The sequence below is a fragment of the Engraulis encrasicolus genome, chromosome 8 (assembly GCF_034702125.1).
Source record: "Engraulis encrasicolus isolate BLACKSEA-1 chromosome 8, IST_EnEncr_1.0, whole genome shotgun sequence".
NCBI lineage: Eukaryota > Metazoa > Chordata > Actinopteri > Clupeiformes > Engraulidae > Engraulis > Engraulis encrasicolus.
The window spans coordinates 3589032-3616327 of record NC_085864.1 but is presented as its reverse complement, the minus strand read 5'-3'; the positions used below and the strand labels follow the sequence as shown (position 1 = coordinate 3616327).

At 41.2% G+C, this 27296-nt stretch overlaps 2 protein-coding genes across 2 annotated transcripts; both read right to left on the bottom strand.

Annotated features, from left to right (window-relative positions):
- Positions 1-561: 561 nt before the first annotated feature.
- LOC134454068 (aldehyde dehydrogenase family 3 member A2-like) lies at positions 562-14084 on the bottom strand. The gene is made up of 11 exons (XM_063204829.1): positions 13907-14084; positions 12508-12758; positions 11920-12151; positions 9112-9197; positions 7347-7555; positions 5763-5880; positions 5295-5436; positions 4849-5015; positions 2891-2990; positions 2073-2335; positions 562-1858 (listed from the first exon to the last, which is right to left on the bottom strand). The coding sequence occupies exons 2-11, from the start codon at positions 12661-12663 to the stop codon at positions 1844-1846; spliced, it is 1488 nt and encodes a 495-aa protein (XP_063060899.1). The 5' UTR covers positions 12664-12758; positions 13907-14084; the 3' UTR covers positions 562-1843.
- A 216-nt stretch (positions 14085-14300) lies between these two features.
- Positions 14301-26318, bottom strand: LOC134454067 (aldehyde dehydrogenase family 3 member A2-like). Its single transcript, XM_063204828.1, has 11 exons — positions 26137-26318; positions 25209-25372; positions 24625-24856; positions 22179-22264; positions 21355-21563; positions 20186-20303; positions 19392-19533; positions 18583-18749; positions 17466-17565; positions 16422-16660; positions 14301-15027 (listed from the first exon to the last, which is right to left on the bottom strand). Exons 2-11 carry the CDS (start codon positions 25368-25370, stop codon positions 15013-15015), a joined length of 1470 nt encoding a protein of 489 aa, XP_063060898.1. The 5' UTR covers positions 25371-25372; positions 26137-26318; the 3' UTR covers positions 14301-15012.
- Between the last annotated feature and the right edge of the window lie 978 nt (positions 26319-27296).

Below are 27296 nucleotides of genomic sequence, written 5' to 3'. Positions count from 1 at the left end.
AGCGAGAGTGAGAGAGAGAGAGAGCGAGAGAGAGAGAGAGAGAGAGAGAGAGAGAGAAAGAGAGAGAGTTTTGATTATGAAGAATTGTGATTGTGATTTAAACCACAAAGTATGTGGTTTCTCTAAAACGTTGTAAATGGTGTGAAAATTAACTTTATACCTTTCTGAACTACCACTCCAATCATACTGTATATTAGGTCATGTTTCACAATTGACAGGCACTGAAATGGCCAGCTGCAATGAACTCTTTCCCGTTTTATTATTACTGAAAATTAAGCATACTTATTCAACCAGTATTACATTACATTACATTACATTTGGCAGATGCTTTTGAACCAAAGCAACTTACAACCAGATATGAAGTGCAGAGGGAATATACAGAACAACAGTGCAGATGCAGAGTAGGGTTAGCAGACTACATACACACACGCACATCATGTCAAGAGTCTGGCCTGGGACTACTGTAGGGCTCAAGCATTAGTGTAGATAGACACGGAAGAGGAGAGTCACAGCAACCTTCAGCTGAAAGGTGTTTTCACAGAAAACGATTAACAACTCGAGTTCATTCATTTGTGCATTTATTCATATTAGTTTTGTATATTAGTTTACCAATATAAAATCCTCTCGTGGTATCACTATGTCAGTATATAACTAAACAGTGGCAGACTTCAAGCAAGAATGGATGGCATTTGGGTGGCAGCATGGCACCACCTAGTGTCAGAACCTTAAAACACAACACTTGAATTTTCCCCACGAGTATAAGGTCCCATTTGTGGTGGGGTTCTGGAGCCACATTACAGGAAAAGAAAAATCCAAACTACCCATCCTAACTTAAGGCATTTCTAATTTAGGAGGGCTCTGTAACGGCTAAATTCCCAGTTCCTCGCAAGTTAGGTAAGGAAACCTCCTTCTGTAATAGCAAAAACTACCGTCTCCAGTCTAAATGCCTTCCAATCTTAAGATTTTCAGACTTAGTTTGTGGAAGTTTCTGAAAAGAAGCCCCTGGTGAAATAATAATAAAAAACACAATAATGTTGTGAGTTCCATCCTAGGAACAGCCACCATGATGCCCTTGGGCGAGGAGGAAGGCACATAACCCCAACTACGGTAGATTCACTTCCTGTAGTTAGTTCAGTGTGAGTTGCTCTGCAGACGACCATCTCATAAGTAATGCTAATATCAAAATTCTTGTTTACATCTTGAACTTTCTTGCACAAATGGAAATATAGCACCTGTATAACATTGTAATAATTAAGTTAATGCATTGTACTACAACTATGCAATGCATTTAAGGCCAGATATACTGTATAACACAAAGTACTGTACATACACATCTTGATCAACTATACAATGCTTTGAAGGCAGATATAACTCTGTATACACTCATAAAACTCATTCAAGTTAGTCCATGATTCATGTGGTTTTATATTCCAGCTCAACAGTAAACAAATCTACCTCTGAAATAGCAGATCAACATGCTGTGTAAAACTACCTTTACTTGAAGAAATACACAGAATGAAAAGCTGGAAAATTATTTTTGACTATGTATTAGCTCATGAGTCATTTGGACTTCATTTGGAATTCTTGTGTAAGAAAAAAACATTTCAAACTGTACTCTGATACAATGTGGAAAAAAATAGGTAGAAATAGTCAATGTGGGGAGAATATGGTATTAAATGCCAGCTTTTAAAATGTGTTTAGTAGTATTACAAAAGTGCAAAATGACTATAGCAGTAAGTTGTTTACACTATAGTAATATAATAGTTATTTCCCTTGTTATGACAAATATGTTCCGTGGTGTCGCATCTCATGGGGTTCAGAAGATAAGCAGCATCAGCAGTCATCACTCTGGTGTTTCCTGTTTGGAAAATACAATAATTAACTGTTTTAAACAACAACAAGCGGCTTTTGCAGCCCTCGCCTGCCAAATGTAAGCTTTCGCTCAACTATCATCTTCCCGACGGGTGGGCTGGGGTGGGGGGGTTTGAAGTCAGGCTGGCTCAATAACTGTAAGTCGCTTTTGATAAAAGTGTCAGCTCAGTGTAATGTAAGCTTAGAAAAATGTAAACTACCTTGAGCAGCACGACCAGCAGTGCGATCATCAGTCCCAGCGCGGCCATGGTGGCCACCACAGCCCAGACGCAGGAGAAGCGGTGGCAGCTGCAGAGGCGCGTGGTCAGGAAGAACTTGGCCCGCTTGAGGTGCGCGGCATTCTGCGGAGGGTAGCGGATCTGGTTCATGCCCTCCATGCCCAGCGACTTGATGAGGCAGGACCGCTGGTGGCTGAAGCGGTCAAAGGTGTGCTTGCCATGGTAGCCGCCCATCCCACTGTTGCCTTTAGATAAGGAACACATAGGACACAACTTTGTATAACCTTTAACCCCTTAGCGCAGAGCCTATGTTATAACCTTACTGTGACCAAAATTGTAATGGCTATGTCTTAACCAGTTACTTAAGGCTTTCGGTACTGTCAAAATAATGTTGTTATAATGTAGTTGAGTATTTTCAGCAAATAGTGAATAGGCCCGCCGGCGACCCTATCTGCAGTAAGAGGCTACCTACTACTTGATGACGACAATGGAAACCTGTGTTGCCTGTGTGTATGCACAACATAATATATAAGTGTCAAATCCATGACACCAAGTCATTCTCTGGAAAATGATCTGGATCTGTAATCTGGATTACATGTTATAGACGGTTATACATTACTATTATATTGAAATCATATAAACATTACTACACAATTATCACGTTATTAGCGATCCATAGTGTTATCTTCAAAAACAATGGCTTTTAAAATTGACTATGGCAACTACAAAAAGTTGAGATGTGTATGATGGCAATACTTAAAGGTAACAATCAGAGGAAGGAAGCATATTTTAAGGCTTACCAACTCCCCCGAAGGGAAGTGAGTTCATTGTGTAGTGCATGAAGACATCGTTGACCGTCACCCCACCACTAGAGGTCTCTGACAGCATTCGTTTTATCACCTGAAAAGGAGCCAGAGAACAGACCCAGGGAATAAAAACTTAACCGAGGCTTCAGACAGAGCCTCTATTATATAGACTTGCTGTTATCTCAGTGGTAATGATCAAGTGATAACCCAATTTAGCCTGAGGCACCTGCAAAAAACGCCTGTTGAATGCGTAAACCCTTTTTGGAAAAAGGTGCCCTCTGCCTATGAATGATATGATATCTCAGCCTCTGAAGCACTTTAAAACATGAAATAAATTGCATTTAAATTATCATCTTGCATTAGAATGTGTTCTAAAATACCCACATCATTTATTAAAAAAAAACCTTAAATCTCAAGAGCCTGAATATGTTGCTCCATGCGCCCTAGGTCAAACAGCGTATATGCATCATCAGGCTAAAATGGGTTAATCTGTTGTCAAAAAGGAGGGAGTCCAAGGCACTCACTGTTTGTATCCAAAAAAGCCTTAGTTTACTTAAACTTGCTATATTTAAGTTAAAACATGATCTTCAAGATCTTTTTCTACAATTCCTGAGCACTTTGAAGTTTTTCTTCACATCTTGTTAATCTGTTGCTTTAAGACTCACAGTAATGACATTTCATTTGAGTGAGTTAAATTGCTGGCAAGCCCATCTGTACCAAAAAGGTTAACAGTGAATTTCTCAAACAAACAATATCAGGCCTGGGCATATCGCAGTCTTTTTTACATATTTATATTTTCTTTGAAGTTTTCCCACATGCAGAAGGGAGTGCACAAAAATGAGTGCACCAAAAAAGGTTGTCCCACTCAATGTTACGAGCCAAAAGAGGTGTGTGTTCATTCCAATCAATGCAATTTAACACAATACGTAAATGTATGAAATTACTATCCTGTTCTACCCGACTCATGAGAAAAGCAATTAGCATCTAATTCTGTGAATAACTAGAGGAGATATGTCAAGACAATCTCAGTCAAAAAGTATCTGCATCAAATAAGTGTTGTTACATTCTAAACACAGGGATTACATGTTTGACAGAAATGTAGCATTTTGTTTCAACTGCTCAGACTTCCAAATGACATGACCAATACAATGTACAGTTTTCACTACTGTACACGTATTTTACATAGGCCATCCTTCTCTTATCAGTGCAGCAATACATGGTCCAAAGGGCTTAATTATAATGGCTTTTGTTTCCTTGGCAAAAACGTGTGAGAAATTGATTGTGATCTGTTGGTGTGGTTCACGACTGGCACTGAATTTCCCCTGAACGTAATCTGAGACAGCAGATCACTTTTCCTTGAACGTTATCTGAGACCGCCGTTCAGCCATTTCTAAATGACAATAAAAAACATTCTCTAGAAGTGACACTGTCCAAAACCATCCACGTGTACCCATTCACTGTGCACCAACTGTTTCAGGTAACATTTGGTCCCACTCAAAAATAGTGTGGAAGAAGTGTTAAAGGAGTGTAACACTTTCAGAGTTAATTCTACTCAATATTGTGTTGAAATTGCACTGTCCACCTGCAGAATTTTACACTGACTTTTGAGTCCTCTGTAAAGTAACTTTGCTCTTCACAGGTTGTAAATACAGTACTCTCTATCTGGATTCATATTAGTTTACTCTAAAATATTGACACCCCACATCTTAACTGTGCACCCGTTTCATGATCACAATAAAAAGCACTTTCAAGAGGAATCCATCCATCCATCCATCCATCTGATCCAATCATACATCGAGCACTTTTCTGTCTTTCAAGAAGACGTGACATAAAGAGTCCAGGGCTTCTCCCGGACGTTGATGACTACATTTCACCAACACTCATCACCTAATCACAATAAAAAAACCTTTAAATAAGTCTCCATCCATCCATGTATACATCCATCAAAACACCTTTTTGTCTTTCGAGAAGACATAGAGAGCCAGGGGCTTCTCGCGGTCGTTGATGAAGCGTATGACCTCATCCAGGGAGTTGATGGTGACGATGGGCAGCACAGGCCCAAAGATCTCCTCCTGCATGATCCTAGAGTGGGGGGACACGTCCCGCAGGATAGTGGGGGCTACAGGGGGATGAGGGATGAAGGATGTCAGTCCAGACAACACACAAAATAATGCAGGGTAGCTTAACCCATTGATGCCTAAGGCACCTGCAAAAAACGACTGCTAAATGCCTAAGCCCTTTTTGGCATGTCCCAGTCCCATTTTAGAGATATTACTATATTATATTTGCCATAACTACAATATCCAACCTAATACCAAAACTTTAAAGACATTGTTCTCAGTTTCAGTGTTGTATTAGTTACGGTGCTTTGCCTTTGTAGTGCAGATCTCCTCCTCACCTATGTAGCATTCTTCTCTGTCATTTTTGCCCTCCACAGCCGCGGTGTGGCCCTCCAGCAGACCCATGACGCGGTCGAAATGGTGATGGTTGATGATGCGGCCATAGTCCAGCGAGCATTTCGGATCCTCGCCATAGAACTCCTAAGGTCACAGTGGTACACATGGAGAACAATCCTGTGATTACATTGTAATGTAATGCAATACTCTTGGAATTACACTGGCATGGATTTACATGCCTGAATGCTGTGATGACTTCGTGAATGTATGTGAAGCGTCTGCAAAAACGTTTTGTGTTTTTTTGTAAAATAATTTTTCAATCCCTTGTGGGCAATTAGGCTCGACACATTTCACAATCACAATGGATTAGCATACAGGATACAGTGTGGTGATGACAACTGGTGGCCCAAAATACTAATCTTAAACATAAGACCACAAGTCATTGAACCTTTTGAATGGTTAACACATACCCGCAATGTCCGCTGAATTTCTTGAACAACTCGATCTTGGATGCTAGACTCACAAAGGATGTAGTCAGGTGCAATGCAGGTCTGGCCACAATTTGCAAACTTCCCCCAAGTGATACGACTAAAGAAACAGAATAAAAACAGTTTGTTTTAAATTACGCTTCTCCTTTGAAAAGTTATGTGATTGTGTGTGTTTGTGGGTGGGAAACTGTTCAGCTGTGCTAAAATTGACAACTGATATTTCACTATGACTAAGTAGATAAATGTAGAGAACGTATCATGCATATATCAACTCAAAGTCAGCACAATTTAGGTCTTCAGATAGGGTCATCCCTCACAGTTCTTCATAATAATCTAGGGTAGGGATGCAAACAATGAATCGATTAATCGACTTTAATCGATCAATGGGTTAATCGATTAAAAAACATTAATCACAATTAATCGACAATTCAACTGACAAGAGACCCAGGTGAAATGAGCATGTGAAGAGTGTGTGTGAAGAGGAGTGTGAATAGTGGGAATATTTAAATCACCTTTGGGTTAAATAATTGAAATAGAATTAAATGTATAGATTTAGTAGTTTTTTTTCGAGAAACATTGAGATTTCGGGGGGAAAACGCTGCTTATCAATTAATCGTAAGTCAATCGATAAGGCTATCAACTAATGATTAATGAATTAATCGATAATTTGCATCCCTAATCTAGGGCCTTTTAAATTCGTATGAGACTTTCCTGATATCATCACTGTATCTGGGTCTACTGCCATCTATTGGCCAACAAAAGTAGCAGTAACAGCGCAAGCTCATACATTCTGTGATCAGTAGAAGGCAGCAGACCCAGATACAGTGATATATGACAAAGTCTCAGATTTAAAAGGTCATAGAATAATATGAATAACTGCTAAAAACAATGTTTTGCTAAGGTTATGTGTTTGATAAAGCCTTTCTGTATATGGGGTAAAAAGCTCCTTTGAGTCATCAAGTGCCCACATGGGAAATGTGGGGAATGATGTAGGGGGTATCGTATGTAGGGTCATTCTGTCCCAAAGTCACGTTTTAGACCATACTATTCTGTCATTTAAGTTGTGGGTGGTCTTTACATTTTGAATGCAATTAACAGTGCCGAATGGAGAATGAGTTGTAACTCCAGTAGTGAGCACACTTTCCAAGATGTGTAGCCCCCAAATGCAAAAAGTAAAATTCCAAGGTTGCAAGGTTTTAAATATTTTAGGCCAAAAATAGTCAAGCTACGCTATTTCGTAGTACAATATCTGATGGCCAGGGCCATGGCCATTTGAAGGCCTGCATCTGTGTTTAAACCAAATCAATAGGTACCCAAATCTCCTTGAAAATAATGTCCAATTCCTGGGCTCCAAAAGTCAGGGTGGCACCAAAACTTTGGAGGGCCTCCTCTCTAAAATCGTTAGAAGTAGGATACTAAAACTTGGCATTATTTCAGTTATTTCAGCTGGCTGTAAGAAGGCATGCAAATCGAAAAGAGTCACCTGTGGAGATTCCCGGGAATCATGTTAATTGATATATGGAATGACCCGATAGCAAACATGATTGTCAGTTTCACAAGTCTTACCGGCATGCTACAGATATATCGCAGTCCTTGTCGATGTAGCAAGGGCTCTTGCCCCCCAGCTCCAGTGTGACGGGGGTGAGGTGGCGAGCGGCTGCCTCCATCACCAGTTTGCCCACAGTGCTGCTGCCCGTGTAGAAGACGTGGTCAAAGCGCTGCTGGAGCAGCTCCTGGGTTTCAGGCACACCGCCCAACACCACTGGGTACATCTCCTGGGATACACACAAATAAATACAAATACAAATAAATACAGCTATTCTATTACGTTGTGCACATGGGATCACTGACAAAGTTTAGCTACATCATAACAACATTGCTATGACATTACTAAGAGTTTTCAAGGTGCACTGTGTAATATTTTTAGAAGTTTCTTTCCAGAATTAATGCTGAACATTCAAAAAAAAATTTTTCACGAATACTTACTATTGCTATCAAATTCTAAGTATTCATTATGACTGGGAAAATTGCACTTTTCATACATGAAAAGGTGGATCGCCATTTTGAAATTCCAAGAGTTAAAGGTACACTGTGCAGGAAATGGTCAAAGGTATTGCAACTATGCTGCTCATTGAAACTGGTCTGCCTATTGCCAAATTTGATCTTTTCATGAAAGTTTATTAAGTACTAAACTAATATTTTCTAATATGGCCCAAGTACAGTCAGTTTTTGCAGCTAAAAATTGATATTTCTGGATATTCAAAATGGCGGACCATGGAGACGATCCCCCTTTTCATGTATGAAAAGTGCAATTTTTCCAGTCATAATAAATACTTTGAATTTGATGGTGGTGGTAAGTATTCATGAAAAAGGTAACATTAGTGAATGGGTAGCATGGATTCTGGAAATAAACAACTAAAAATCTTACACAGTGTACCTTTAATGTACTCTAGTCATACTAGTAAAGATTAGTTTATACCGGTAATTTAGTTAATATTCATGAAAGATCACATTTGGCAATAGGCAGCACAGTTTCAATGAGCAGCATACAGTAGTTGCAGCATCCTCAAGTCTGGCCTAGGTCATGTTCTGACCATACCTCATCTCTCTCCCACTAGCTTACTGTCTCCATCTTCCCTCGGCAAATAAAGGTTAAAAAGCCCCGAAGCTAGTGTATAAAAAGCTAGTGTCATGCTATGCACCCCTCAGAATACTACATTACTAACTGACTAATTGCAGGGATACTGAAGTATATACACTGTAATGGTAAGAAATAAGATCTAGGCATAGTATATCTGTCAAAACAAAAAGTACTGGTGTAAGCCTTGGTCGTGGCTTCAACGGCTAAAGCACTGTACTGTTATGCCAGGAACCCAGGTTCGATCATTTCCCAATCCTTCCTGATCTCTCTCTCCCAGGTCATTTCTTGTCATTTCCCAATAATCCACCATCTCAATCTCCCACTCATCTCCTATCATATGCTCAAACTGTCCTGTCTGAATAAAGGTTTAAAAAATATAACGGGGGCGCGGTGGCTCAATGAGCTACGATGCTTCCCCCCTCTCTCTCTCTCACTCATTTCCTGTCACACTCTCACAGTACTATCCTAAATAAAGGCATAAAAGCCCAAAAAATATAGTAAAAATATCTAAATTAAGTACTGTAAAATGAATGTTAAGTACTGCTGCAGAAGACCAAGGGGAGGAATAGCATGAGAGAGGTGGCATCTGATCAGCAGTTCTGGTTGTGGCAACATCAAACGGCGAACCAAAGCAGCATAAACAGGGGGACTAATTACAGACAAAACAGAAAACACAGAGAGATAGTGGACCTGATCCAAGTACTGAGGGAGCAGTTCCTTTAGGAGACCGGCTGAGTGCTTGCTCAACTCAGAGGGCTTCACCACAGCTGCGTTTCCTGCCCGGTGAAAAACGAAACAGAAAGACAGAAACAGAAATGCAGGAAACAGACAGAAGACATACACACAAAAGAGAAGTAAGAGGAATGTGTGTGGTAACTGACCCCAAGTGTAAATTAAGAATACTCCAAATATGCTACCAAGGGTTTTGTAATAAAATATAATACTAAACTACACTAAAAGTTCATGGTAAATGATAGGTTCCAGGGGGTATTGCCAAAGAACTACACTGTGTGCAGAATTATTAGGCAAACATGTTTTTTGACCATATTGTCCATTTAATGCGTATTTTCCGCCACCAACCTTTATGAACATGAAAACCTATTGGATTTAAGCATTCCAGATCATGCATATGTGTATAATAAGATGGAGTGTGATCAAAGGAGCCCAACACCCTATATCAGGTGTGGATTATTATTAGGCAACTTTGTTTTCTTCTGGGGAAATTGGCCACAAAATAGATCAAACAAACTCTGAAAAGTATATATAAACAATTTTGAAGTCTTCCAGAGGGATGTGGCTGTCTTGAAATTGCCAAGATATTGGTCACATGATCACAGAAGTATCAAATGCACTGTTACAAAGTCATCAGTCTCACATGAAATGTCACTGCCAAAAATTGAGAAGAATTTAAGGTGAAACTACAAGAAAATGATTACCCTGCAGTGCTATCATATTCCAGAATGCAGACTTACATCAGGTGTCCAGAAGAACAGGTTGTTGAGCACTCAGAGACATAGCAAAGGTAAGAATGGATGACACCAGACAACCATTTAACAAGGTAATTAAGTCAAGACTGGGTCAAGAAATACCCTAGGACAGAGTTTTTAAAGGTATTATGGACTGGTGAAAGTGACTATTGACAGACAGGGTGGATGAGCCTCTAGCTGGATCTGTGAGGGAAAAGTTTGCAACTTTCAAGAAGACAATGGTATTTATGCAGTATTCTGCTGGCATTTGAGTAGAACTCAGGAACTCATGTGAGTGTGCACATTACCGATCTAGCCATGGGCTCATCGATCTGGTCCATTAACAGTCACTTTTACAAGTTTATAAAACCATAGACAAAATTGTCTAAAGACCTTTCTTGACCCAGTCTTGACTTACGTTTCTTGTTGAGTGGCCTTCAGGTTTCAACCTGTTTTACCTTAGTCATGTCTCTGAGTGCTGAATACAATGTTCTTCTGGACACTCGATGTAGGTTTCAGTTCTGGAATATAACAGCACTGCAGGGTAATAATTTTGTGGTAGGTTGACCTTCAATTCTTCTCAATCTTGTGAGCACAATGCATGTGACACTGATGGCTTCGTAACGGTGCATTAGATGGATATGACCAATATCTGGGCAATTTCAAGACAGCCACATCCCTCTGGAAGACTTCAAAATTGTTTATAGACTTTTCAGAGTTTGTTAGATCTCTTTTGTGGCCTATTTTCCCAGAGGAAAACAAATTTGCCTAATAATTATGCACACCTGATATTGGGAATTGGGCTCCTTCGATCACGCCATCTCTTAATATACAAATATGCATGACCTGGAATGCTTAAATCCAATAGGTGTTCATGTCCATAGAGGTTGGTGGCGGAAAATATGCATATAATGGACAATATGGTCAAAAAACATGTTTGCCTAATAATTCTGCACACAGTGTATATTAAACTATATGAGTCAGTTTGACTTCTTATGTATTTGCTTTATGTTCAAATAGTACTTACAATGTACAAAGTCTCATTGTATACGGCATATATTTTGGTGTACTTAAAGTGTTAAGTCAAATGTATTGATTCACATTTTTTTCATAATTTGTTACACCAACTTTACAGCAATCCTCTAAACCTACAGCTCTCAAACTGGGGTCCTGGGACCCCTGGATGTTCGTGGTGCATTGTCAAGGGGTCCGTGAAAACATTTGCTGCGATGCAAAACAAAGAAATGCTACAGCACCCTGTACATGTGGAGTATTTCTATTTGGAAACATTTACACAGTAGGCCCACGTTTAGAAAAAGATTTGTTACTTCCTACTACATGTCCCCTTTTTTATTAAAATGACCATTGAAAACTCATTTCAAACAAATGTGGAAACTGTAATTCATGGTGCATTGAGGACGTCCTTGCAAAATGCTCTACTCCATTAGGAGTTCCAAGCCCCAAAAATGTTTGAGAACCCCTTATCTAAACTAGCCTGACTCCCGCCAGACCCTTGTGTATTTCCGCTCGGCTTCATGAGCTCACAAGAGGATCTGGAGGACCATCGGATTCGCCCTGTTCCCAATCAAAAATGCAGAAGACCCAATCAGGATTGTGGGATTTGTAGATGCGTGACATAGTCAAAATTTAAACACAGTGGAGAAGGGGACAAGTAAGTGAAACACGACAGTTGTTTCAGGAACAATGGCTGCTTGCATAGACTCACTGATCTAATTGATTCTGTATTTCTTTACTGTGTTTTTGAATCTGTGAGTAGTTAAAGTAGCTGCTCATTAGAAATGTCAGACAAGTATTCTCCAATCATGTGCAAGGATTTTTCCATAAAACCACTCCTCCGGAGACCTATGCCTGTGCCTGTGGCGAGAGTCAGGTTATATCTCAACAGTGAATCATTTAGAGAGTCAATTCTGGAGTGTAATTGGTCCCAGAGTACTCTGTAAGTGTTGAATTAACACTGCTTTAAAAAAAAAACCCCTGAAACTGTGAGGGTAGTGTTACTGTGATGAAGTACCGGCAGCAATGGCCCCGATGAGGGGCTGTAGAGTGAGGGCCCATGGGTAGTTCCAGGCCCCGATGATCAGAACCACTCCGAGCGGCTCGGCTTGCGTGTACACCTGGTCCGATAGCGTGAGAAGGTTCTTCTTGGCCGGACGCGGGGCGGCCCAGTCCGACAGGCTGCTCTGGGCCAACTTCAGGTCATTTTCCAGTCCAATTAGCTCAAACAGTGGGGTGTCATACTGGCTCTTTGTGCAGGAGACAAGAACATCCAAGTTTTGGGGGATTTAATGATGGCTCCATTATATAATCAGCAGGGCTTGGATAGACGGAACAATGACAAAAGGCCGAACGGGGCCATGAATACAAACTTGGAAATGTATGCGATTTGAAAACATTTAAAAATGCACAACAAACACATTTAAAATATTACTTCAAGGCACTGTGCCATCAGGATGTTATTGTACAATGAAGACGAAGAGAAGCCAGAGTGGCAAGGTTGTGTAGGCTGGCTGGGTAGGCTGTGTATCTAGCTGAAAACCACTGTTGTTCTTAACTTCACATAAACAGAAGTGGATGAATTATGAGATACTGCAAGGCTTACTCGGTTGATGTCTTTCTTGAGAGCTGCAGAAATCTCGGCTTCCTTCTCTGTGACGAGCCGGTAGAGCTGGTGCAGCTGTTGAAGCCTGAACTGCAGCGGCCGCGACCGGCCAGACATGTAGGCCTTCCTGGCACACTCCACCGCCTGTTTCTCCATCTCTCAACTTCTAGAAGTTATATACACTAAACTTTCTCGTTTCCTCAGCTGCAGAACAGCACTTTTGACAAAGTCACCAAATGAAGGGATCTTGTCTGGTTAAAGAAGAAGAAAAAAAAAATCAGAGCCAGGTTACAATTTGCACACACACACACACACACACACACACACACACACACACACACACACACACACACACACACACACACACACACACACACACACACACACACACACACACACAATAAAATAAATAGGCTATGTGAAAGCCTATCACAGAGATGGAAATTCAAATATCCTCTTGCTTTGAAGATTGCATAGAAAAATAATCACAGTTGTTAATATTATTTATTAATAGTAGGTTACTAGTTAATATTAATTTTCACAGCTGTTAATACGTTAACTGTCTCTTTTGCAAACCCAGCACAATCCGTAGCATAACTTTGTTACAAGAAAATAAACACGTTGCAGAATTATTCACAACCTCTTTCATAGTTGAAAGGTTAATTCACTTGTACTGAAATGGTTTATTAACCACCCTATGCATGAAACTAATAGGCCTATGCATCACAATGTTTTGACGTGAGAAAATGAACAAAACAAAAACACACTGCTGGAAACATTGTTACTAGTATTTGTTGCTAAACATTGCTACAATGTATGGACTTTGCTCGTCCATGCGTAAGTCTCCTTAGGAAAGATAAGATAGCCTAAATGTAACACTTGTTACAGTCCAGCCCACTTTTCTAACAAGCGCAGACAACACGCAGTAGTTGCCAAAACTGGCATAGCTATCTGGAGACAAAAAACCCACTTTAGGGCAAACAGAGGGTCAGAAACACACTCACTCAACTATTAAAAAACCGAAAACATTTTAACTGTACGCTACAAATGAATTAGGCTCTACATATTCACCAGCGTTCCTCTTGAAAAACGTAGTAGCCTAGGTGCAGTTTTTACCTTATATTCATGTCAAAATCACTGCGACATGCAATATTTTCTTTGCAGTGATTTCGTATCCAAATCACTACACTGTCTACTTGCAGTATAGCCTACTGCAAGAATACATCAGTATAGTTTTATAATGCCAGTGCAACGGTTTATAATGCCATAACGGTAAATGAAACACATCACGTGCCAGTATAGTATTGAAAATACCACCATAGTGCATATTGCAGATCTAGAACCGAGATCCTAACGCAACAGATAAAAAGACTGCAATCCATGCGAAGGTCTAACTTACCGTCACAACAGTTCGTCCGGACTCCGTCATATGGATCCTGTTATTTCACTGTTATACTCGGTATGTGTCCAGCTAAATATGAACTCTGTGATTTCCCTCAACATTTCGAAGGAAGGGCGGTGCATCAGACAAGCCAGTGACGTATTAGACCATTATCATCGCCTCGTTTGGGATGGCGCTACCGAGTAAAGACCCTCTCTCCACCCAGGGAGTATCTGCCTGTCCCTAACCGAGGCCCTCAGATAAACTATTGAAAGACTGCAGTAATTATGCCACCACACAATGACCATTTGAATTTTCTAAGTCATTAAGAGTAGCCTACAAGTATGTTTACAGCACAAGACATTTACAATTATTGAGGTCTTTTGAAAAAATACAATTGCAAACACAATGGTTCATACAAACATATATTTATTATGTTAATTTGGTTGAAACATGAGTTTCTTTTATACATATTTACTTACAGTCAGTTTGTAAATATGAAATGAATGTAGTGGTTGTAGCTAATCAAAACAGTCAACAAAGTTTGTGTCTTGATTCTTGAATGGAATCAAATGGCCAGACCAAAATAAGTAAGCCTTCATGCGAAATGACAATTCACTAATATGGAGTAATATAATAAAGACATAGTGACATAATCACACAACTGATGTGTCATTGACCTTAAAGTGATAATGAACAGCGATAATGAATGACTTGGAAATTGTAAAACAAAGCACGAGCCATTCCTATTAACCCAAAGCAGTTCAAACTGACATATTGTTCCAGTGCCAGTCTATACGTGTATATATACACGTATTTCTAAAACACAAATTTTAAACACAGTCCAGGCACGAAACCACATAGTCAAATGTACAACAACAATGCCACTGCAATGCGGATGACAGTGGTATAATACGTCACTGGCTTCTCTGATCAGTATAAGAGTCTTTCTCGCCATTGACATGACGTTGCAGGATTGTGTCATGGGGTTCATTCTGGGGCATGCAGGTTGGCTGCTCTGTTGTCCTTTCTCTCTCTCTCCAACTATGACCCAGGAACACGCCGGGACTCCCACACAGTAGACAGTAGACTTGGATCAGTGTCCTGGCCTCATTTTCAAGTTCTCATCTTAAAAATCTCTGTAAGAGACAAAGACAAAGGCCGTCAGATTACAGTATGCCATGTGACAGTGGTGGCACTGTAATGATCCACAACAACAAAATGATGATCGACTGTTTCTTCAATGTTTCGTGCATTATCCTGCAATTTCTTGGTGCATCGATTTTTGTCTTTAGGTTAAGCACCTTTGTATTGTGGATGTATGCATTCCTTCACAATATGACAATTGAGTTAACTTAAAATACAAAGTTAAAAGGGCAATTGTGCAGAACACACAGGTGATGCTAACAGATTGTCTAAATTTACTTAAACAAAGGGACCTTTTACCGTTGTGATACCATGCTAGCATAGTGAGTAATTAAAGCATCGAGATCACAGGTCTCTTTGTGCTTTGAGTCTCTGCACAAGTAAATACATTGTCCGAGCCAAACAAAGGCGTATCTGTCTGTTATTTTTTCTTCTGCATCACAGGACTAGAGAAAGGAATTGGTGGAAAAGGGGGAAAGAACCTGATGCGTGCCTAAAATTCTATACAAACTTCATTACTACTTAAACAAACATAAAAACTGAAAATTGACGCATCCACACAGACACAATTTCCCTGTTTTTGGCCTGAGAGTCCAATGCAATATTGTTCGCAATACAGTTGGTGGAACAGTCCTCATCTTTCCACTGGGCTTCGAGGTATGTAATAGTAATAGTAAAGTAGTAAAGAAATAAGCAAGGGAAAAACAGGAGCCGTGTCACATTTAATGATCTGTCTTTCACATGGTTAGCATGATCAATCTGAAGATGAATCATTAAGTAGTTCATAAAAAAGTAGCCCGTAAATAGCTGCAATTGAAGTGGCTGTGTGGCAGTGCGTTTATGTTGTTGTTGTCATAGGCAAAGTTCTGCTTCTGTCTGGGATTTTGGAAGTTGCACACTAGTTATCACTTGTTACCTCAAGATGAAACAGCTAAATCTTATGTCGCCACCCCCACCTCTCCCTTCACCTCCAGCCATGGCTGAAGTGCCCTTGAGCGAGACACCTTAACCCATGCTCCAGGGACTGTAACCACTACCCTGTGACGGGATGGTACCATGCTCAGGGTACCTCAGTTATGGAGGAGGATGGGGGAGTACTCACCAACCTGGTGAGTCAAGAGTTGAACCGGCAACCTTTGGGCTACAAGTCTGACGCCCTACACACTCACCCATGACTGCCCTACCATCCATCTGACTGCCTTTATCTGGACATTGAATGCAGCCAGCATGGCCATGTGCCTCTAGCGGGTCAGGTTGACCTGCCTGAGGAGGAACACGCGGGCCCACTGCCCATCACTCTCCACATCCATATACTCTCATAAATATTACTCAGCGTTGGCCTAATGACCAGAAAGTTGGTTGCAAAACCACTCAAACCTTTCCTTACCTGGACAACGAAGGCAGCGAGCACGGCCAGCACGGCGACCTTGGCCATCTGTCTCCAGCGCGCCAGGTTGACCTGCCGGAGGAGGAAGAGGCGGGCCCACTGCAGCTTCTTGGCCGTGTGCGGCGGGTAGCGCATCTGGTTCACCGCCTCCATGTTCAGCCTCTTGATGAGGCAGCTGCGGAGGTGGCTCAGCTGGTCGAAGGTGTACTTGCCGTGGTAGCAGCCCATGCCGCTGTTGCCTGAAGCAGGCAGAAGGGGACAATTGATACATTACATCACATTACAATTAGCTGAAGCTTTTATCCAAAGCGTCTTAGTTATCTACAGGGTAGTGGTTACAGTCCCTGGGTCAATGTGGGATTAGGTGCCTTGCTCAAGGGCACTTCATCCATGGATGTAGGTGCAGGGAGCAGTAAGGGTGGGATTCGAACCTGTAACCCTCTGATCTTAAGTCCACATTCCTAAAACCATTAGGTCACAACTGCCCACCATAAAACAAGAGTGAACACCTAGGGGTGCTGTGGGCGCAACACGTTAACTAAGGGCACCGTTCATAAATAGGCTTGCATGCTCAGGGACCCGGGTTTGAATCTGATCTGGGTCATATCCAAATCCTAACCCATCTTTCTCTCGTATGCATTTCCTGTCATACTCTTCAGTATCTCAGTCATGATAAAGTCAAATATTGATAAAGTGAAATATTTTTTCAAAAAGAGCAAACCCTGTCCTTCGGTGAAATCATTGCAGTGTTGTTATGATGAGGTTGGATCTTAAAATTTCAGCAAATCTGACTGTTGGTATCTGACTGATGATATCTGCACCAAAAGAATAAAATGTTCTGAAAAAGGCACATGTATAAGGATATCTCTTAGAAGGACACTTTCTTTTTACCAAAATCGTAATGGCCTTAAAGTCTTAATCTGTAATTTAAGAGTCTTTGTAATGGCTGGGCCTGTTGAAAACTGGTTTGAAATGTGGAATTCAGCAAGTCTTATACAGAAAGATTACATTGACCACGGGGGAACCACAGGGGAAAGTCCTTACCGACACCGCCAAAGGGTAAATCACTGACGGTGTAGTGAACCAGGCAGTCGTTAGCCAACAATGCCCCACTAGATGTCTCTGACATGAACTGCTTGATCACCTAATGAGAAAAATAATCAGTCAAATGAAATATGACCATGTTATTTTCAGTAGAAACTACGTACACATCATTGGACTGAACTCCAAATGGAATGAAATATAGGACATGGATGACAACGTTGTGTATTGCTGACGGCAATATTTAAATGATGCATAATACACAAAGCAAACTTTTGAAATAATATTACTGTGAAAACATGGTGACTGTGACTACACTGGTCATGCATCATCCCTTTAAGTGTTCTAGTGTAATACAGTAGTACACTGTAAGAACTCAAGGCCTCTTCCACAATAAAACACAGTTCGGTTAGGTATTCATGTGACCAATTCGTTGTCCCTTATTGCTCTATCATTTCCATGTAATTTTTGATAATAAAACATTAACAGAAAAGGTAACAACAAAGAGTGAGAACAGGAATTGGTCAATAAACAACCAGACTGAAATCTGTACAAGGGGCTGGCATTTTGTCTTCTTGTTGGAGGAGAAACCCAGAGGTTTTCTTGAGGACACACTTTTACAGTTCTTTACTGTTGTACCATTTCCCTGTAAGTTTTACAGCCCAGTAAAACAGGCAACAAAAATGCTCAACAGTTTTCTACCTTTCATGTGCTATATTAATGTATTGTCTTAATGTACTGTGTGAGTGTTGCATGTGATGCAGTGCGCTGACTGTTTTAAGCCAGAGACAGATTTCCCAACCAAGGCAATTAACCCCTTAAGACACAGCTTTATAAATTAGCTGTTACCAGAATGGCAATGACCAAGTCGTAATGTATTACTAAAGGCCCCGTGCACTGACATAGAAGAGTAGTACTATAGTAGTTAACTTTCAATGTCTATTACAGTGTGCCACAGGAGGCTACACCATTTTGTGATATTATTTGTTCCATTATTTGGCTAATTTGGATTTCATCTCAACCGGTTTTAGAATGGCCGTCTAGAGGCATGACATTACACTCAGCTCTACTAATAGATATTTGAACTGAAGAACAATCTGGGCTGGAGTTTGAATGTCACCTTCTTATTGGAGGAGAAGACGTAGAGGGCCAGGGGCTTCTCCCTGTGGTTGACGAAGGAGATGGCCTCCTGTGTTCCACTGACGGGGATGATGGGCAGCAGCGGTCCAAAGATCTCCTCCTGCATCACCTTGGAGTCGGCCGTCACGCCCGTCAACACAGTCGGTGCTGACAGGTAAAACAAAACAAAAGCTATAACCTGAGACTTTTCACCACCCTGTGATAAGATGTGCCCATTCCTTTGTTCACACCACACACAATGAATTGGAATACATTTTCTGTGGACATGGTGATTGAATAATGAGACTGAACTTGCGAGTGCAGTTTTCTTCACTTTAGGTAAACAAAGCACACATTCTAGCACACCCTCCACATCAGATGATATCCATGTCACGTTAGACCCCTTCGATTGAAATGCATTCGAAGCAGGTAGAAGTGGCACCTGATGGCATAGACATATACTGTATGTAACACTGTTTTCTGCCTGAAACTTCTAGTCGTCTATACCTGCTTCACTTCAAAATTAAACTTGTTTGGAACTCGTTAGAAAAAGGCTAATCAGACGTGACCAAATTACATCACATCATACAATTACATTACAGTTATATATATATATTTAATATATATTTTTCACAATTATAAGATAGGTGTGTAAGGAAACCGGAACACCCTCACATGTAATTTGGCGAAACACAGCTAAATGGTGTAAGTAAATTAGTTATTTCTGCCTTTGCTCAGAACAATAACGATCGCATTAATGATTGCAACAATTGCATAGAAGAAGAGAGGATGATTGGTTTCAATAGTTACATATGTAGCATTGGGATTCATCAGTGTCACCCCCGACTACCACAGAGTTTCCCTCTACCAGGCCCATCAGCCTCTGGAAGTGGCGTTGGTTGATGATGCGGCCATAGTCCGGACACGTCTTGGGGTCGTCTGTATAAAATTCCTGGGAGGATAAATAAGACGACGACCATGTTTACATGATCTTTATAATTCTGAATTAACAATTCAGAATTAAATAGTTCGGTCGAGTTTACATTGCACTTTCATTTAATTCCGAATTGTGGATCAGTGGTTCCCAACCAGGGGTACGTGTACCACAAGGGGTACGCGAGCACACTGCAGGGGCTACTTGGAAAGATGTAGTTTTAACAAATGTATGGAGTTTAGTTACACTGGCATATAGAAAGCGATATAGAGCATGACTTAGGGGGTACTCATGGCACAACGAAAAGGCTTAGGGGGTACACAAGACAAAAAAGGTTGAGAAACACTGGTTTACATGATATTTTCAAAGCTGAATTAAGTTTTATTCATAATTAAATTGAGTTAATTCCTGAATTAAATGTCTCATGTAAACAAGGCCAATGAGCGCGAGCTTGAGACAGAGAGAGAGAGAGAGAGAGAGAGAGAGAGAGAGAGAGAGAGAGAGAGAGAGAGAGAGAGAGAGAGAGAGAGAGAATATGATTCCCAAGAACTTTCAATGTAAAATTCCTTAGAATAGAAAGAGAGAATATATGACTCCTAAGAACCACAAGTCATCGCCTTCAAGGATGAATGCACACTTCTTCCTAAGTCATAACTCATATCTAACTGACCTTTATACATTTGGTGATCTCATCAATCACCCGTGCCTGAATGCTGGGCTCACAGAGGATGTAGTCAGGTGCAATGCAGGTCTGGCCACAGTTGACATACTTCCCCCAAGTAATACGCCTGTCACAACACACACGTAACACACAGCTCTTATCAGACACCACGGCAAGTCATAAAACACTTTTGATAACACAGAAAAAGATAGAATGGAAGGGAAGGGAAGGGAAATGGAAAATAATGGTTACGAAGAACAAGGATTGTTAAAGTGTCTTCCGGAGACATCATCAAATCAGAATGGCAATGACCAAGTCCACAGTTTTTTATTTTTTTATTTTTACAATTTTATTACAATGTTGGCAAATGTGAAAAAAGCCAACTAATGAAATAAAGAATAAAAGAAAAATTTGGATTACTTGATTGTATGACTTCACAGATCAGTTTGTGCGCACTTTGGTGGAACCCAGAAGATGAGAGAGGTAAGTGCGCGGTTTCTGAAATCTCCAAATGTATCATGCCTGTGCTAGCTCATGGTAAGGTTTACCACTGGGTTTAATTGTATAGCCACAGACACCATGGCCAATTCACTCAAAAGCATTCAAAATGTTAAACCAGGGTTATTCAATTAAATGTCAACGAGGGCCAGTGGTCCCTCCCCTATAAAGTTTTGCATTTCTTAGATATAATTCCCTGCATTTTAACGTCCCGTGTCCCGTTTCAGTTCAATAGGAAATCCGCATGCAGCACGATGTCCAAGGTTAGGGTGCGAAACAAGCAGATAACTATCCAGACAGACCAGATATTCGCTTCTCTATTTCTTAGTAGCCTTGTGATGGTCTATTATGAGACTATTTCAGATAACTCCCATGTGCATAGAAGAAATATCCCTGACTTGAACTGTTTACGCACGGACACTGATAGCGCACATATTTGATTTCATTTTGTTCTGACCTCATGGGGGGCCAGAAGCTTGCCGTCCAAGGGACGCCATTTAAATAGCCCTGTCTTAAACAGTTGCCCGATAGCCCCCGCTTTGATTGAAATCAGAGCATTTTGCTAACTTTGCGCAGCCCGCATGAAAAATTCTCACGGTTTTCCCTTTGGACAAATTCTCTGGGCCTTTCAACAGATAACATCTGTTTGACAAATGGCCGGAATTACACTTTAACCTTACCTACAGGCAATGGCGAGGTCGCAGTCCTTGTCGATGTAGCAAGGGCTCTTGCCCCCCAGCTCCAGTGTGACGGGGGTGAGGTGGCGAGCGGCTGCCTCCATCACCAGTTTGCCCACAGTGCTGCTGCCCGTGTAGAAGACGTGGTCAAAGCGCTGCTGGAGTAGCTCCTGCGTCTCAGGCACACCGCCTGTCACCACTGGGTACATCTCCTGGGATGCGGCAAATACATGTTTACATGAATCAGCACAAAAAGATGCACTTACCTGAAGAATATATCAAAAGTGACACACAGGTTCAGGGTATTAATACATTGGTCCTGGAGCAATGTGGTGTCAGGTGCCTTAATCAAGTTACACGTAGATGTCTTGCTACCTGTCGTTACAACTTCTATCACACCGTGTTAACCGATAAGACTCTTTATTGTTACCGTACTAATGTTATAATATTGTACTTACATTTTTTTCTGACAGTGACACATTACACTGGTGTAGCATTGTGGAAATCATTGTGGAAATCAGCAGGTATACATGATTTTGGGTGGGTGGCTGAGGTTGGTTTGTGTGTATCGGTATGTGTGGGGGGCGTTCTGCATGTTTGTTTGGAGGGTTGGGGCTGTTATGGGTATATGTGTGCCTCATGTATGAGGTAAATATGTGAGAGGGCACAAGAGTCTTATGGGTAGGTATAGTGGCTCTAAAGTGTGCAAGTTATTATTTCACTGGCAACGATAGTGCAGGCAGAATAGACACAATGATACAGGTAATTACAGGTCATTACAGATAAGAGTCTCTTAATGAGTTATTAAGTAGCCATATCACATTTACCTTGTCTAGATACTGTGAGAGGAGCTCCTCCATAACTTTGGACGTGTGCGAGCTCAATTCTGATGGCTTCACAACAGCAGCATTGCCTAAGTTGTGAGGACAACAGGGCACAAACGAACATTCAGGTTAAGTGTAGTAGTTGGTTACTGACAACTCAGCCAACTTAGCTGACAACTCTGACAACTTGCAGAGGCAAGACCGTTACAGTGACATAAAATGCGTCTTTGATTGTGAACTTTCTCACCAAAATCAAATCCCAAGACCATTAGGCGCCATTAGGCTATAGCTCCCCCATACAGTTACTTATACACAATACCTGCAGCAATAGTGCCGGCGACAGGCGGAAGAATGATGGCCCAAGGGTAGTTCCACAACCTAACCCTAACCCTAAGACCAATTCCCTAACCATGAAGGTGATGATACACAGGGCAACTTCTTTAGCAATATCTCTGGGTAACGAAGATGTTGTTTGGACTGTTATCAATAGAACTCGGATCAGCTGCAGGCAATTTTTTTTTTCAATCATTTTATCAGAAAATTTGGAACCAGTCATGACGTTTGCTGACAACATTGCTCTAAAAGATGTATCGTTATAGCCTAGTAAACCAGCGCCACCCGCTGGATGCCAACATTTTTTGGCTGCGAGTGGGTCTAGCCTCGCATTGTTGGAGTCACAGACATCATATAGGAAGACTAGATACGTCGTCCGTGTTCCCGTCATGCAAGTCGAACATCCGCGCATGGCAGCCATGTTAGCACAGCCTGCTGGCTCAACCAGCTGCAGTGAGTTTCTGGTGTTGTATACTCTTCAGACGGCCATAATTCCCTCAAATTTCTATCGATTTTCGAAAGGGTCGGTTTGTTATACAGTATAAAAAATTCAAACGAAAGGATATGTTGATAATGCATAGTGATGAATATTCACATTATTATTATATTATATTACATTATATTATAATGGGCTTAGGTCTAAAATCATGTATAATATAGTTCAGTAGGCTTATTCAGGTAATTAAATAGATCCCATAAACAAATGCACAAAGTAATCTTTTATATTTTCAGTATAATAACAACTGAACGTTCACTTGTAGTCTATTCTGCTTTGGTTTCGACAGCTCCACCTTGTGTTCAACATGAGTCGTGACGCTAAAGCCATCCAGATAGAATGAACTTGTTGCGCTGTACATCTCTCTTCCAGTACGTCATCTCTATCGTCTTTAATTTGGTGCAATAAATATATCCATGCCGTCAACGTAATGCACAGCAATGGTTAAAATGTGTATTTGCTGTAGGCCTATCTATTTTTTTGGACAAATAGGCTAAGTGGCGCATATTACTCTCCAGGGCGTTTTACCCCAATCTACACTTAAGTTTTAAGGAGCCCTACCATTTATATACACGTGTCAATATTTCAGCGAAGCAACAGTACACATTTTAAAGTATCTCAACGTTTCAATTCTTCAGTTTACTTCAGGTGTAACGGAAGGTCTGTGGAGAGTTTAGGCTGTGCTAATATGGCCGACCTGTGCGGACGTGCTTGAAATACGCAATGACGTATCTAGTCTTCCTATATGATGTCTGTGGTTGGAGTGGTCTGCCAGGCTTGCCAGGAATCTGGCAAACCAATCACAATGCACAGATTTGTTTTGAATCAAAGCGGGCGGGGTTTTGAGGGAGTGACGACGAAGCTCGCAACGTTGGGAAAGCACATCAACGAGAGAGATAGCGCTGATTGGTCAGAGCGGCGGCCTATAGGCACAGGCACGGTTTGAAAGACAACGGGTTGTTCTCATCAACAATCTTCGGATGTACTATTCATCGGGGCCTCTCCCATATAGTATAGGGGTGTTATGGGGTATATGACTCTCCCATATAGTATAGGGGTGTTAAAAAAATCGTCATGACAATGGATCACAATATTACTTTCACATGGGGTATATGACTCTCCCATATAGTATAGGGGTGTTAAAAAAATCGTCATGACAATGGATCACAATATTACTTTCACAATATACTGATTCGATTCATGACACCAAAAATCAATTATTTAATAATAATATAAGAGTGAAAACCTTGAGTGTAATGTGCCACCGGTTCATTTTTTTCAGTAGAGTGTAGGTAATATTTCTGTTGCACCAGATAAATTGACTTATGATTGCTACACAGCAACGGACAAGCAAGCTGTATTTTTACACAATTACTGAGGTAGGCCTATATAGAAATGGAAAATACAGTTAGGCTGGTAGAGAAAAAAGCTTACACTTTGACCCATTAGTAAGTGTATTTTTGCCTAGTAGGATTAATATCTACTAGCCATTTTGGCATCGTGATAGTATCGCACCCTGGCATGTGTATCGTGATGCCCATCGAATCGTGAACCCCTAGCCAATACCCACCCCTACTATAATATACCCAGATACATATACCCTTACAATCTCTGGAATACCTGCCGCAATTGCCCCAATGAGGGGCTGTAGGGTGACGGCCCAGGGGTAGTTCCAGGCCCCGATGATGAGCACCACTCCCAGGGGCTCAGGCTGGATGAACACCTCGTCCGAGATGGTGAGCAGGCTCTTCTCCACCGGCCGCGGAGCCGCCCATTCGGCCAGGCGACTCACCGCCAAGTTGATCTCCCCCTCCAGCCCGATCATCTCGTACAGCTGCGTCCCATTCTCACTCTACGAGGATGGGAGATGTGGAGAGACACACAGTACGGTACAAGGAACAGTACACATATTGAGAGAGAGAGAGAGAGAGAGAGAGAGAGAGAGAGAGAGAGAGAGAGAGAGAGAGAGAGAGAGAGAGAGAGAGAGAGACAGGCTAACAACATTTGACATTGGGGGTATGTTTTGATGTTAGATCACACAGTATCCGTGGGAGACTCCTTTCCTTACACCACCATAATACTCCCAATGTCTGATGTTAGTCAGCATGTCTGTCTGTCACTCACGCACGCACACACGCACACGCACACGCGCACACACACACACACACACACACACACACACACACACACACACACACACACACCTTATAAAGGTCATTCCTGAGGGCATCGGCTATGTCTGCTTGCCTCTCTGAGATCAGCCGCCGGAGGTTCTTGAGCTGCTGTATTCTGTAGGGCAACTCTTTAGATCTCCCCGTCTGGAAAGCCTTGCGGGCCTGCTCAACGACCTGCTGTTTGGAAGACATTCCTAGCAAGAAAGGGCATGCCATAAATCAGACAGCTATTTGTTGAAAGAATGCCCGTCAGGTACAGCTCTGTTAACCCTTTGAGGAGTAAGGAATTTCTGGAGTTTCTTCTAGAATTTTACTGGAACACTCTACAGCTCCCATAGACGTCTGTGTTAAAAATCGTGCAAAGACATTATGACATCATAATGAGAACTCAAAATTTTGGCAAAATTCTAATCACATATTTGTGATGGTACTCCTCAAAGGGTTAAAGAGAGATGGTCCATTGCATTACGTTGCATTTTGCAGACGAGTTTATCCCAATCAACTTACAAGGAGAGCATGGATAGCACCCAGATAGTGACGTGTATGTTTGTAAACTAAATGTGCAAACAATGATGTATCAAGAGAACAGCGCAGTCTTCGTTATCCGGGCTATTCTGCCAGTCAGCCTTTCTGCAGCATCTTGCAATTTATAGAAGAACTCGGTGCAGCAAAGGCTACTAAACAAACCAATCTGTTGCAACATTGTAACAATTTAAGATACATATTGTTATTCTGACAAAGGTGATGATGACATACCGATGCAGTGAGTGAGGAACATTATTCTTCCTCGGTTTATAACACATAGGCCTAAGTTGTGTTGTTTCAAATGACACTGAAGTTGCCAAGACAAACTTTGACTGGTAATAGCAGCCTACTAAAAGTGATCGAACAAGGTATCCGAACGTAACAACAAAACCACACATTAATAACGCATGTATGCCTAGTCTATAGCACTTACCAAATTGGGAATATTCTGGTTAATAGACTAGTCAGGGAAAATATGAGGTCATGCAGTCAGTGTCTGCAAAAAGAAGGAGATAACTAACGACTGCTGCTTTTACTATTGCTGTTGTGTTGTTGTCGTTCCGTGTGCGCATGTGAAAGCCAGTGACAGTAGGAACATTTCCGACCCCAGTTCTTTTCAAAATAAAAGCTAGTCCACCTTCTGCAAAGCTGTGAAACAGGTGCCTGCCTGTTCAAAAAAGCCATATGCTCACTCCTATATTTTTTGTTTATAAACATTTGTGTTGTAAAGCGGTAAGATGATAAGCAGCCAACCACGTGTGTTCGTTTTTGATTGACAACCGTTTCCAACAATAGAGGTCAGTTTCCAACTATCAGAGGTTGAACAGTGCAGTCAGGGTCGCGCGCCAGGGATTGTTTACAAACGGCAAAAGCATAAACTCCTCTCCGCTCCAAAATTATGCCCGAAGACAGCCACCTTTCCTTTCAAATCAAATTTTAACAACATCCGATGTATCCCAAAATATGAGGAACTGCCTATGCCTACTGAGCAATCATGACCATAGCATAGCCTATCAAAGACAGACAGTCCTTTTATTCTTCCTTGAAGAATATGTGGCAACTCCCCATATGAGATCACGCTGAGATCACATCACACTAGTGACATCTAGTGGCAAAAACAAAGAAAAAGAGTCTGAAGTAGGCCTATGCCATTTCGCACAGATGACAGGCCCATCCACGGGCCATGTGAAGTAGGCTTCAAGGCCTCGGCCCTAGGCTATAACTCTCAAGGTGCCAAAAGTTGTCGGGACATGGCCATTAAAAAAAACAAAACAAAACAAAACAAAAAAACCTTCACATGATCACATAATCAAGAGCCCACGAGAATATATATTTTTGTTAATTTAACTTAATAAACAAACAGACAACTAGAAAAACGAGTATAAACTAGACTAAATCAGTACCCCCTCCGGTGAAATAACCATGTTACAAATTCTTGCTATCTTGTAGCCTATTCATTTCTGATGGTTACCCTCCTCCTACTGGGCCTACTACGACTAGCCTACTATACTACTAAGAGTTTAATTGTAAGCACCTGGACTTTTTTTGGAGCTTGAAGTCAGTTTGTCCCTGAGATTCAATTAAATTTGGCTG